At 45.6% G+C, this 14,041-nt stretch overlaps 1 protein-coding gene across 5 annotated transcripts in view; it reads right to left on the reverse strand.

Annotated features, from left to right (window-relative positions):
* ALKBH8 (alkB homolog 8, tRNA methyltransferase) overlaps positions 1-14,041 on the reverse strand; it is a gene marked incomplete at its 5' end in the record, with an annotated part of 258,458 nt that overhangs the window by 48,966 nt on the left and 195,451 nt on the right. For 3 of the 5 annotated variants that reach the window (XM_079973657.1, XM_079973654.1, XM_079973653.1), the window contains 4 exons: positions 1,738-1,833; positions 4,048-4,179; positions 7,952-8,192; positions 9,568-9,725. In XM_079973657.1, coding sequence (XP_079829783.1) covers positions 1,738-1,833; positions 4,048-4,179; positions 7,952-8,192; positions 9,568-9,696 — 598 coding nt within the window. Of the gene's footprint in view, positions 1-1,737; positions 1,834-4,047; positions 4,180-7,951; positions 8,193-9,567; positions 9,726-13,252; positions 13,267-13,562; positions 13,614-14,041 lie in introns of those variants that run through there. The other 2 variants (XM_079973655.1, XM_079973656.1) reach the window with 2 other exon arrangements.

Genomic DNA, 14,041 nt, shown 5'->3' on the forward strand with positions numbered 1-14,041 from the left:
GCTAATTGCAACTAAATGGTCTCGGCATCTTTATAAGCGTGAGTTGTGATGGGAGGGGGGGGCGGTGTTCCCTGGATCACAGCACGAGTTTGCTTACTGGCGTGCCCGTTGGAGAAGGCAACTTTGAATTTATTTGCCAAATTAATGAATTTGAAATTATCCTACTGTGCCTCTCGCTTGGAGTGAGCTAATTCTGATGCGCAGGGAAAGGGATGAAGCGAACTGTAATGTATACTGTCTTAATGTGCAAACGATCAGGCTTTGCGTGGCTACTTCTTGCTGTGAGCAAAATTTCCGTCTCCTAATAGAATGTGAGGGGGAAAGTGCTTGGGAGTCGCTTACAACTCCATCCTCCCGCAATTGTTGGCATCCATCTGCCTCAAGAGGGAATGGAGTGTGCCTCTGAGGGTGAAGTTAAACTACTGCATTAGAAGCACCGAAGTGATGAGGCGCAAGCGTGAGCAGTGTGTATGGAGGTCCTGGGCTGCGCATACGACAAGACCCCGCTCTCAACCTCACTGTTGTGGTCCAAAGAAAATCAGAGCAATGCATTAGGCACCAGCTTGGCTGCAGGAGTTGCCAGATGGAGGAATGCAAGGTGCCATCCAACCGCCTTAAGGACTCCACTCTGGATGTTGTTGTTGTTGTTGAGACGTGTCCGACTCTTCATGACCCCATGGACCAGAGCACGCCAGGCACTCCTGTCATCTGCTGCCTCCCACAGTTTGGACAAATTCATCCTGGTGGCTTCGAGAACACTGTCCAACCATCTCGTCTTCTGTCGCCCCCTTCTCCTTGTGCCCTCCATCTTTCCCAACATCAGGGTCTTTTCCAGGGAGTCTTCTCTTCTCATGAGGTGGCCAAAGTATTGGAGCCTCAGCTTCACGATCTGTCCTTCCAGTGAGCACTCAGGGCTGATTTCCTTCAGAATGGATAGGTTTGATCTTCTTGCAGGCCATGGGACTCTCAAGAGTCTCCTCCAGCACCATAATTCAAAAGCATCGATTCTTTGGCGATTGGCCTTCTTGATGGGCCAGCTCTCACTCCACTCTGGATAGTGTAGGTTTTACTCCTTAGCCCTTTCTTCTCCTGAAGATATCTCGCAAGGCAGTGGAGGTTTAGGATCAGACTTTTCTCTTTCCTAGATGGGCTACCATCCCAGGTTGATGAGCCCCATCAGCCCCTCACTTCCCTCTACAGCACATGCAGAAACCGCTTTCTTGACCCCTGGACCACCATTGGTCTCATCTGCTCATCCTGTCTTCGCATGCAGGGGAAGTCCCTAACTCACTGAGGATTTGAGACACATCGGCTACCCTCATCTGGTTAGGCAGCCAGTTGAAGCTGTTCCCAGGCTGTAATGTACTAGCTGTAATGGTTTTGTGCATCTCATATGCATGTCAGATTTTCAAAGCCACTCATTGTCAAGCATTTTCTGGACTCTTCCCTAAACACATTAAAATGAAATTGATTCAAACACATATCTAGGCCAAAGTCCTTTAAGATCCACTTACCTGGGAGTCAACCCCATGTTTAAGATTACAACCTAGGTGAATGGAAGCCTTGCACTGCAAGCCAATTTTTCTTGTATACTTGGAACAAAGTTTCACAGATTTCAACGACAGTTACTCCCCAGTAAGCATATACAGAATTGCAACCACCGCTAATCAGTGAAGAAAGCGGTATTGATTATTCAACAGAAGACACACATAACAGGCATTCCATCGGGATGCTCACCTCCAGGTAACGGTCTGTCTCTATCAACATTGTTGTTGTCATATCGAAACTCGTATCCAAAATGTTTTACCCTCCTGTGTTTCAGAGACTTCTGAGCTGTGAAAATGGAAAGGAAGAAAAACAGAACCATGTTTGGAAGGGGAGAAAAAATTAAATAACCACAATATATATTTTGAGCTGCTGTTGCATAGCGGCTTAAGGACCAAGCCAAAATTCAGGAAGTTATGAGTTTGAAAGTTCCCTACGCCCTCAACTCACTCTGTGGTCTCTGATGATCCACATTTTCTCTCAGCCTCAGTCCCTCCCACCTTCAAGATCAGGGGATAATAATATTGGCCTACTTTATAGGGTTCTTGTAAAAATTACTAGATAATGCTTGTGAAGTACTGTGGTACCTCCGGTTGCGAACAGGATCCATTCCGGAGATCCAGACAGATCCCAAGTTTTCCGCAAACCCGAGGATCACTGTTCTGAGCATGCACGCGCGGCGGTAGACCGCTTCTGCGCATGCGGAGAAACCAGGTCCGATACTTCCAGGTTTGCTGTTTTCATAACATGAAGTTTACATAACCAGAGGGCTATATAAGCCGAGGTGCTACTGTACTTTATTGAGTAATTCTGTTTTTCAACTAGAGTCATTTTCATTTCATTTCACTTTTAATTTGCACACAGCCTTTCTAGGCAGTTTACAAGTGGAAGAAGCAACAAACTATACACAGGAATCACACATTTTACAACAATCCAAACAAGACATTTTATAGATAGATGATAGATGATAGATAGATAGATAGATAGATAGATAGACTCCTTCCCACAGAAGACTTTTTTGTTCTTACTATGGTTTTTGTTCTTACTACGGTTAAATAACATAAACAGGCCCTGGAAATAAATAGCAGCCTTCGAGACAACTTGGATGCTGCAATTGCTGCAATGAATACACAAACAACCGATGAAAGATTCGCTTCCACTGCACAGAGTGAGTCACTTGGTCAAATTCATGAATCCTCACGCCTGTGTGTCCGGTCTCAGGTGTGTGCCAGGGATCTGCACATTGCTTTATCAAAAAGGTTGCAGGTGGCACCAGTGAACTTCACATCTGCTGTCTATTGTAGTGCAGTTAAACCTCCAAACCAGCTCTTAAGTCACTGTTGTCTATGTAGATGATGGCAAGGGTGCCTGTTATAAACCAGTACCATGAGCAAGCAACTAAACTGATCAAAACCACTGAGGTTGAAATGCTTTGCCAAAACGATTCCAGATTTTGCACCACGGAAACTCAAGTTCCCCACCCATAACTAAGAAACTTACGCAGATAAGATTAATATGCACGTTTATCTTTTGCTGTAAAACACCTCAAGCAGAATTTTATTGGAATGGAATGATGCAAATCCTTAAAACAATTAATCATCTTTATTTTCACAGTTCCTGTCTCACAGCACTTGCAAGTATTTAGGCATTGTCCAGCCCAAATTTCAGCAGTGTTCAGTCCAAAACCATAACAGCAGGAAAAGGAAGCATTTGACACTCTGATGCTGTTCGACTATATCCCCATTATATCTGATACAGTGGTGCCCCGCAAGACGAACACCTCGCAAGACGGAAAACCCGCTAGACGAAAGGGTTTTCCGTTTTGGAGGCGCTTCGCAAAATGAATTTCCCTATGGGCTTGCTTCGCAAGACGAAAATGTCTTGTGAGTTCCTGCGGTTTTTTTCCTTTTCCCCTCCCCCCTTTTTCTAAGCCGCTAAGCTGCTTATCAGCTGATCCGCTAAACCGATAAGACGCTAAAAGCCGCTAAGCCGCTAATAGCGCTAATCCACTAAGCACTCAGGCTGGAACTGCCATTATAGCAGAACCTCAGATGTTGGCTCATCACCAGCCAGACTCAAAGAGGACCTGCTTTATCTGAGTAACTACTTCTGCCTTCAGCATGAGGAGCCTCCTCATTTAAAAGGGCCAAGCCTACTTTCACGATCTTAGCTCCAATGGGGACAGGAGGAACCTGTGGCTCCACTAGGACTTCCGAGGCTGAATCTCATGTGGGAAACAGCATTTCCTCAGGCCAGGAAAGTCCTGCCACAACAGGCCCCATTTGCACCAGTGTTTCTGGCGTAAGTGGAGTACCTGGGAATAGCTCTGAGGGAGGTTATTTCTCTTGCTCCAAATCCATGGCCTCATTCCCAAAACTGGGGAGGTGAACCCAATTTACCATAACAACAACAACAAAAATCCCCTCAAAGAGTGAGCAAAGTCATCTGTTATTTTGGCAGAGTCATCCAAAATAACAGCCATTCTTAGGAAGCATTACTTACCAGTTGAGGTGACTTCATCCTCTGCCCAATCAATGCTTTCTAAAAGTTCCTTTTCTTCCTCAGGCAAAACCAGCTCCTCAATTATCTTCAGGCCAGGAGGCAAGGCTGTAGGTGTCATGTTCTCCCAAGGAACTAGGAGTATAAAAAAAATCAAAGAACTCCCCATGCTGTTCTTTCAAGCGGCATAGACATACAGTTCTCAAACAAACAAGTTCTGTAATTATCTAGATGTTCGAATTTGCCAATTTTTAAATGCTCTCTGGGCAGGTAGCAACATCAAAAATGACAAAGCAGTTAAATATAGGGCTTGGCTGGATGCAACACTAAACCATCGTTTACATTACCAAAAAGAGCCTAGCTACCCACTCCTACCCCTCCAGATTCGCAAGCTGCCTCATTCCCCTCTGAAGCAGCCAGTAGGTGTAGTTTATAAGCCTTTACATCCATTTTGAGTTAACTGAAGCTTGCCTTATTATCCTCACTCAGACAAACTGTGGTTAATCTTAATTTTGCTAAGTTGAAACAGGGCAACTTCAAACCACAGTTTATAAAGCTGGCTTAGTTTCAGCAAGCACAGTTATGATTAACCACAGTTTACAGTCTGAATAACATGCTAACCAGTGTGTCCTCTAAAAAGGCAGCAGGAGCAGTGAGAGGGCTTGTTCTTGCAATAACAAACCATGGTTGAGAATTGCATATAATATATTGACAGAAAGGTGCTGTAAGAAGTAGATGTAGGGGGGAACCTGCTCACCTCAAGCCCCTGCCTGACTAGAAAGATCTTGGAAAACCTCTTATGGAAAGCGCATTAGTGAATTAAGCGATAAAGCCAAAAGCAATCCTAATCGTAGACAGTAATCCTTCTAGTCATGCGCCAAAGGCTTGGTCCCCACACACTGTGCCACGCAAACCCCCTTCTGTTTAGGACCAGAGAACCTGGCTGCTTTTCAGATTCAAACGCCTGACTGCTTTGTCACAGGAAAAGGTCACCATTTCCCCCGGCTGTTCCAGGTGAGATGTCAGCTGCCTTCGATTGTCTTTTCCCAGGACTTCTCACGAGGATTGAGCGTTTGTTTGTGGCCAACAGGCGATGAATACAGAGCGGGGAAAGAAGACATGTCTAAATGCTACGTCCAGGATCAAAAGAACAACAAATCTTTGAGCCCAAAGGTGCGTGGAAGGGAGTTAGACATTTTTAGCAGCCCCCTCCCCAGCTGAAGGGAGTTTCAAAAGCCATTTAACGCTGCGGGAACAGGGTCAGTTGCTCAGTCACAAAATTTACTTCCTTTGGATCTTGGACTAGGGCTGCATATACACCATGTGTTTATAAACACCATCTCCAACTCCTCAAAAAATTCCATCAACGGTGTCTCCGAAAAATTTCACACATCACCTTGGAAGACAGGCAAACTAATGCCAGTGAACTGGAAGAAGCAAAGATCACCAGTGTGGAAGCAATGATTCTTCAAAATCAACTTCGCTGGTCTGGTCATGTTGTATGGATGCCTGATTATCATCTTCCAAAGCAACTACAGTCGTACCTTGGTTTTCGAACAGCTTAGTTCTCGAACGTTTTGGCTCCCGAACTCTGCAAAGTGAGTGTTCCAGTTTGTGAACTATTTTTGGAAGCCGAACGTCCGACGGGGCTTCCAATTGGCTGCAGGCACTTTCTGCAGCCAATCAGAAGCCACACTTTGGTTTCCGAATGTTTTGGAAGTCGAACAGACTTCTGGAACGGATTCTGTTCGACTTCCGAGGTACCACTGTACTCTATTCCGAACTTAAAAATAGTAAGCGTAATGTCGGTGGTCAACGAAAAAAGAAGTTCAAAGGCTCTCTCAGGGCAAATCTTAAAAAAAAAGTAGTATAAACACAAACAACTGGGAAACACTGGCCTGCGAGTGCTCCATTTGAAGAACAGCCTTTACCAAAGGTATCATGGGTTTTGAAGACGCTTGAACTCAAGACGCAAGGGAGAAATGCGCTAAGAGGAAGGCACACTTGGCAAACCCTCACCATGATCAACTCCCGCCCGGAAACCTATGTCCCCACTGTGGAAGGACATGTGGGTCCAGAATTGGCCTCCACAGTCACCTACGGACTTACTGTTAAAACCGTGTTTATGGAAGACAATCTTTTTCGGCTACGAGTGATTGCCAAAGAAGAAGATACGTTTAGAGCACGTTTTGCTCCCCAAAGAAACCAGGGAAGTGTAGTTTACCACTCCCAGCATCCTTAACAAACTACAGTTCCTCATATTCTTTGGGGGGTGCTTTAAATGCATGCAGCCTATGAACCCAAACCCACTAAGCAGTGCACCTGACCCACCCAGTAAGCCCCCTTTCCCCTATCTGCCTGCCACAGATTGTCAGCCGCGCAATCAAGTCCGAAAAGAATGCTAGCCCACAAGATTATGGAAACAATTAAAAGAAAATATTCAGTATGTATTAAAAGCTATATCAATGAGGAATGGTAAATATCCAGCTGTTAGTAAGTAGCTAATGTTGATCAGTGGGACGCGGGTGGCGCTGTGGGTTAAACCACAGAGCCTAGGACTTGCCGATCAGAAGGTCGGTAGTTCAAATCCCCGCGACGGGGTGAGCTCCCATTGCTCGGCCCCTGTTCCTGCCAACCTAGCAGTTCAAAAGCATGTCAAAGTGCAAGTAGATAAATAGGCACCACTCCGGCAGGAAGGTAAACAGCGTTTCCATGCGCTGCTCTGATTCGCCAGAAGCGGCTTAGTCATGCTGGCCACATGACCCGGAAGCTGTACGCCGGCTCCCTCGGCCAGTAAAGCGAGATGAGCGCCGCAACCCCAGAGTCGGTCATGACTGGACCTAATGGCCAGGGGTCCCTTTACCTTTACCTTTAATGTTGATCAGTAACTCAAATAATAATCCAGAAATAATAAATACCTGCGCACATTTCACCTGTTGCATTGCTGTATTCCTAAAAGCTGATCTTAAAATAAGATAGCATTCCCTCGATTTCTGATGTTCGGGCTTTCAATACCATCGCTTATGCAGCCAAAACTGCACTACCCACGAGGGAGGCATCAGCCAGCGCGGATGAACCCCAGGGTTTACAGAGCTATGCAATGATGACAGGTGAGGAAGAAGGTGGGAAGACCAGAAAAATGGTGCCAGACAGGCAGTGCCATTCTCCTCCCTCCTGAGCTCTACAAGGGCAACACTGAGAACAAAGAGGAGGAAACAGACAGACAGAGCAACTCCTTAGAGTAGTTGTGCTTAAGAAGGCAGGCAAAGATGGGGAGGGACGGACGGGACAGCTGGCTAAGGGCAGACTGAGGTTGATGGGGCTGTGCCCCATTTGCCCTAATGAACCAGCCTCCCCTGGAAGTATGATGCATTTAAGAGTGGGAGCCCTAGGTGGGTGGGCTGGCTCTATTTATTTATTAAACCTCTATCTATCTATCTATCATCTATCTATCTATCTCTCTATCTATCCATCCTGTATACCTGAAGGAGTGTCTCCACCACCATCGTTCAGCCTAGACACTGAGGTCCAGCTCTGAGGGCCTTCTGGCGGTCCCCTCATTGCGAGAAGCTCTGAGGGCCTTCTGGCGGTTCCCTCATTGCGAGAAGTGATGTTACAGGGAACCAGACAGAGGGCCTTCTCGGTAGTGGCACCCGCCCTATGGAATGCCCTCCCATCAAATGTCAAGGAAATAGGCAGCTATCCTATTTTTAAAAGACACCTGAAGGCATCCCTGTTTAGGGAAGATTTTAATATTTAATGCTGTATTGTTTTTAACACTCAATTGGGAGCCACTCAGAGTGACTGGGGAAACTCAGCCAGATGGGCAGGGTATAAATAATAAATTATTATTATTATTATTATTATTATTATTATTATTATTAACAACTAAATACAGCAGCAATACCTTTTCCCACAAAGTTGAAATAGAGAACGACAGTTTGGCCAGAGTCCTCTACCGTTATCTCCTTCCCGTTGAGGGAGTCATGGGCTTTTTTGGAGTCTTCTGTCCTTCCATATTTCACAAACGAATATGGTTTACCGGGAGGCATTAGAAGAGCTTTCACCAGCCCACAATCCTGCACCACGCTGAGCAGTTGGCATCTGCTTACACCATTGCCCAGACCTCCGTTGGCAACCACCAGGCTCTAATTATCAGGAGATAAAGAGGAGGGCGGTGGAAGGGGGGGGGAGAGGACAAGTGAGACACAGACATGAGTAATCAACACTAATTTATTCATCTGAAAGCAACATTCTATAAACATATTGGAGAAATAAAAGAGGAAATTAGGCTCTTATCCCAGAATTTCTCTGTTTGAAAAACAAAATGAAATGTTTAGATTTGAAATAGCTGGAAATTTGTTGTTGTTGTTATGATTTTGATTTATATGCTGCCCTTTATAAAAAGATCTCAGGGCGGTGGACAACATTAAAAACATATTTTACAGTGCATAATAATAAAAACATAAAACAAAGCATGGTAATAGAAAGCATAGTCATAAAAACCATCATAATAACAGTCATCCACACACATGCACACACCTTTAACAGGCCATAGGTTATTTAATGGTCAAAGACCTGGCTAAAAAGGAGTGTTTTCACCTGGCGCCTAAATACATTTAATGATAGTACTAGGAGAGCCTCACTGGAGAGAGCATTCCACAGACAGGGAGCCACCACAGAAAAGGCCCCCTCTTGTTTTGCCACCCTCCAAACCTCTCAAGGCGGGGGGACATAGAGATGGGCCTCAGATGACAAGCACAGGGTCTGGGTCAGTTCGTATGGGGAGAGGCAGTCCTTAAGGTATTGAGATCCTGAGCTGTGTAAGACTTTATAGGTCAACACCAGAACTTTGAATTGGGCCCAGAAAATAATTAGTAGCTAGCGCAGTTGGGTTGGGTCAGGACTGGCATTACAGTGGTACCTCGGGTTAAGTACTTAATTCGTTCTGGAGGTCCGTACTTAACCTGAAACTGTTCTTAACCTGAAGCACCACTTTAGCTAACAGGGCCTCCTGCTGCTGCCGCACCACCGAAGCACGATTTCTGTTCTCATCCTGAAGCAAAGTTCTTAACCTGAAGCACTATTTCTGGGTTAGCGGAGTCTGTAACCTGAAGCGTATGTAACCTGAAGCGTATGTAACCCGAGGTACCACTGTATATGCTCAAACCATCTTGTTCTGGTGAGCAACCTGGCCACTGAATTTTGCACCATATACAATTCTTGACAGCAGCTTTCATTTATGGAAATACTACTCAATACATATTAATCCAGGATGGGTAGCTTGAAAAGCCCAGTTGTCCATTTCGCCAGCAGCTTGGATTTCTGCCATGTGATCTGTTCCACACCAGCCTTCTCCATCTCCAACCTGTTGCCCTCCAGAGGTTGCTGAACTCCAAATCCCATTAGCCACAGCTAGCCTGGCCAATCAGCCCCATTAAGATCAGTGGGACCGATCTCTTAGTAAACCTACTTAAAACACAATTCACATTCAACTAGGAGCAACTTCAACTCCCAAATCACCTTGGTGGGGTACGACACACACTCAATCCCCTCGTGCCTTAGCAAGGTATGCCTGGCCTTCATCTGTTTTTGCCGCAGCTTCTTCTCTGCTTTACTAAGTCTCTGTTGACCGATGCCGTCTGTTTCCATGCTGAAAAGGTCAACGGAGAGGATGCCATCTGGGGGAAAGAAAGGACCAGGTTTTAAATCCGTTGAACGGAACAAAAACAATCAGCAACAAATCCTGGTTTTGACCTATAAAGCTCTTTATAAAACACCCAATATGGCATTAAATCCTCAGTCTGAAGATACAAACCAGTGTAACTTGCTCATCCCAGGGGCATGGTGGGAGCATTCAGCTCGGTCACGTGACCTGGCAACCCTGCCTAGAACCCAGTTTTAATGGCTTGTTTTCCCTCTGCCAGGGTTAGGCAGAGCAGCAGCCCCACTGCTGACCAGGGTTTGGATCTGGTGTGACTTTACACCAGCTTCTTGTGCATAGGAACTGCTCCCTATTCCTTATAACAACCCTGTGAAATTGGCTGATATTATTCTCAAATGTCTCATGAAGTTAGAGATGAGCGCCATGAGATTTCCCCTGAGCCCTTTATGTTTGTTTGCTTTTCGGTTTTATTGTTGCAGCTTATTTGAAATCCACTGTAGGAGCCCTCTGGTTGTGGGAGCAGGATATAAACGCAGCACCTAAAACCAAAATAAGGCTGCTGAAACTGCAACACAGTCCAACACTGACTGCCCTCCTGCAAATACTTACTGGGAAGTAATTTCCAGTGAACACCATTTTTTTCCTGAGCAAAATTTTTTTGGGTTGAGCTCGACAATTAGAGATGGAACAAGCTGATTCAACTTTTCTCCTTTGCAGCTATTTCTCACTGTACTGACAAAAAGAGAGAGTCTCCTTTGTACCAGTAGATGGTGCACTCTGCCCATTTATAATTCCCCACGCTCTTGAACGTTATTCCCCTTTTATTTCTGGTCATTCCTAGCTTACAGAATCACAGGAGTAAAAAATTGACTTTGCTGTAATCTTAATGCAAGTGAAAAACTTGAGGCCTTCTGAAAAGGTTGGTATTAGCTAGCAAATGCCCTGGAGTTGCCATTAAAACAAAGAAAAGAGGTAAAGTGGCAGAGCATTTAGCAGCAACCTGTGGGTTACACCACAGAGCCTAGGGCTTGCTGATCAGAAGGTCAGCGGTTCAAATCCCCTTGACGGGGTGAGCTCCCGTTGCTCAGTCCCTGCTCCTGCCAATGTAGCAGTTCAAAAGCACGAAGAGCAAGTAGATAAATAGGTACTACTCTGGTGGGAAGGTAAAAGGCATTTCCATGCACTGCTCTGGTTCGCAGCTTGGTCATGCTGGCCACATGACCCAGAAGCTGTACACCGGCTCCCTTGGCCAATAAAGCGAGATGAGCGCCGCAACCCCAGAATCGTCCACGACTGGACCTAACAGTCAGGGGTCCCTTTACCTTTAAGCTATTATAGCAAGCTGTTCTAAAGCAGGTTTTTAAATAAACAAAATCAGGGCTTTAGAAGTGGTTGAAGGCCTCTGCTGACTCAGTGGCAGAAGACGTGTCCTGCATCTAGTAAGCCATTTGGGTACCCCTATTGTGGAAAGGAAAAGCTGGACAGAAATTTATTTTATAAATAAACATAAACAAATCTGAAAGGTCCTAGTCTGAACCTGTGGCATGTTCACTGCTACAGTTCCCCCGAGCTGAGGAAGATGCCAGCATGGAAAAGCATTTGACACAGTAGGCAGCCGTTATCTCCTGGATCAGTGGTTGGATTCAGTATAAGAACAGCTCCTTGGTCAATGAGCATGGTTAGTGTCAGGGAACTGCCATCAGAGCTGGAGGCGGAGGGAAGGCTCCTGAGGGATGCCGGAGAGGGTCCCAGTAGGGAGAGAGGCAGCCCATCTGCTGGGGAAGGAAATCAGCGTAACACCAGTGGAGAAGGGGGGCAGAGAGGGGATTTGGAGAGGAGGCTCCAAGACTCTTCACCAGAAACCAGCGGGGAGAGCACGGGTACTCCGCTGCCCACTCCCTCCCTGCGCAGAAGACTTCCGCGCAGCGAGAGTAGGAGGAGACTTGGCGTCAAAGAACTTCTTTGCTGGAAGAGATTCAAAAAAACGCCCACTGACGGATTCTGCCAGTGACTGAGACAGCCACGAAGTGAAGGGCTGTCCAGACAGAAATGGTTCAACCAGACAACCAAGCCAAGAGTGGCGGCAACTTACGCACAAGCAACCCCTAGAACCATTACAGTTAGCACAACCAGATGCAAAGAGAAATTGTACAGAAGTGGGAACTTTGACTGATGCAACTTTTCTTAAATCTGCACAGGAATCTGTATCTGCAGCAATTTTCTCTTCTACCTAGATGTTGAAAGCACATAAGACCTGTTCTTACGCCCACCTGGTCACCCTAGGGCTGCAATCCTTTGCACACTTACTTGAGAACCATACTGCAACCCTGCACACACTTACTTGGGAGTAAGTTCCTCTGACCTCAATGGGGCTTACTTCTGAGGAGGCATATAGAAAACTGTGCTTCCAAGTCTTCTTGATATATATATGCTCACATCTCTCACACTCGTATAGCTATTGCTTTTATAAATTTAAAAATATAAGACCATAATAAGAGTCTTGCTGGATCAGATTCAGTTCTCATAGCGGCCAGCCAGATGTGTATAGAAAGCATGCAAGAGATCACAAGGAAAACAGCTGTTTCCCTACCTGCAGGTCCCTAAATGCACATAGAGACATTTTTATTGCAGAGAGAGAGAGAATTTTTAGGGCTGTATTTCTGGTTTTGTTGTATGCTACTGTGTGTACATTTAAGTAGAAGAGCGGGATATTAAAAAACCAAAAACATTATCATCATTATCATGGTCGAGTTCCTTGAATTCAGCAGACCGTTCTATACAGCATAGGATCTGACCACAAATGAAGCAACCCACTGAAATGACACAAACCACTGACTCAGTAATGAGCCCCATTCAGCTCAATGGAATTTACTTTGAGTGAGTTGGCATGAAATGGGAGGCCCTTTGCTTCTCTCGATCTTTGAACAGAATTACTCCAATTGCTCTCACACGTGGCTAAAGGTAGCATGGAAGAGGTAAGGTAAAGGTAAGGGGACCCCTGACAATTAGGTCCAGTCGTGGCCGACTCTGGGGTCGCGGCGCTCATCTCGCTTTATGTGGCCAGCATGACTAAGCCGCTTCTGGCGAACCAGAGCAGCGCACGGAAACGCTGTTTACCTTCCTGCTGGAGCGGTACCTATTTATCTACTTGCACTTTGACGTGCTTTCAAACTGCTAGGTTGGCAGGAGCAGGGACTTGAACCGCCAACCTTCTGATTGGCAAGTCCTAGGCTTTGTGGTTTAACCCACAGCGCCACCCGCGTCCCTTCATGGAAGCGGTACTGATGGATAAATAAACATGCTCAAGGTTGCTGTTGTTTTCATAGAATCATGGAATTACAGAATTGGAGAGCTAGAAGGGTCATCTACTCCAACCCCATTGCAGTGCAGGAATCTCAACTAGATTTTACACGAGATCAAGCCAGGACTGTGGTGTCTATTTTTTGCTGCCTTTGTTCCACCACCACAACGCCTGAAAAAAAGGAGTGCACTGAAAACAGGAGCTGTTATGTCTGGACAGGAATTTTAGGCTACGATCCTTACAACACTCTCTTTCCAAAACTGAAACAAAAAAAATTCCTTCCAGTAGCACCTTAAAGACCAACTAAGTCAGTTCTTGGTATGAGCTTTCGTGTGCATGCACACTTCTTCAGATACACAAAAACTGAGTTAGCATGACCACATCCTGTTAAAAGTGCTGATTCAGTGTCTTGGGAGCAGGAGACGCCACGCAAGTCTGAAATCAGGAGAGGAAACCGTCCTGTCTTGGGTTCGAATTTGCAGCCTGGTTAAAAGATGTTGCCATTTGCCTTTTTGCAAAGCAGGACATAGCAGAGAAAAGAAACTGGCTTACCTTACAGGAGGGCAGCCATGCTGCAGGAAACAGCCCAACTACAATTCCCATGAAGCTCTTCGCCTACAACTCCCGTCATGCCTTGCAGATCCCCGGCTTTCTTTTAACCCCTTCATTACACGCCTGCGGTATCACGTTGCAGAGTTCTTTTTTATTTCTCCAAACTACGTTGTGTCTCGATGGGATAAAGAGTAACTAAAACTAACACGGCTTTGTTTTTCAGAGCCCGAGCGTGATGGAGAGGAAGGAAGGTTTTGTTTTGGTGGAAATCGTACAGCATTATTCCGCACCCTTTTCTGCATTTTAAGTTTCTAGGTGTTTGCAGCCAATATGTGTGGCTTAAAAAAAATGGGGGGGGTGCAATTTCGTTGTAGGCTTAATGTGTGATAAGTCCCACTGGGTTCAATGAGGCTTTCCTCCAGGCAAAAATGTGCAACTGGCTTCAACATTAAACTTAGAAGATAACTCGTGCATTTTAT

Source organism: Podarcis cretensis (assembly GCF_951804945.1).
Source record: "Podarcis cretensis genome assembly, chromosome: 4".
Lineage (NCBI taxonomy): Eukaryota > Metazoa > Chordata > Lepidosauria > Squamata > Lacertidae > Podarcis > Podarcis cretensis.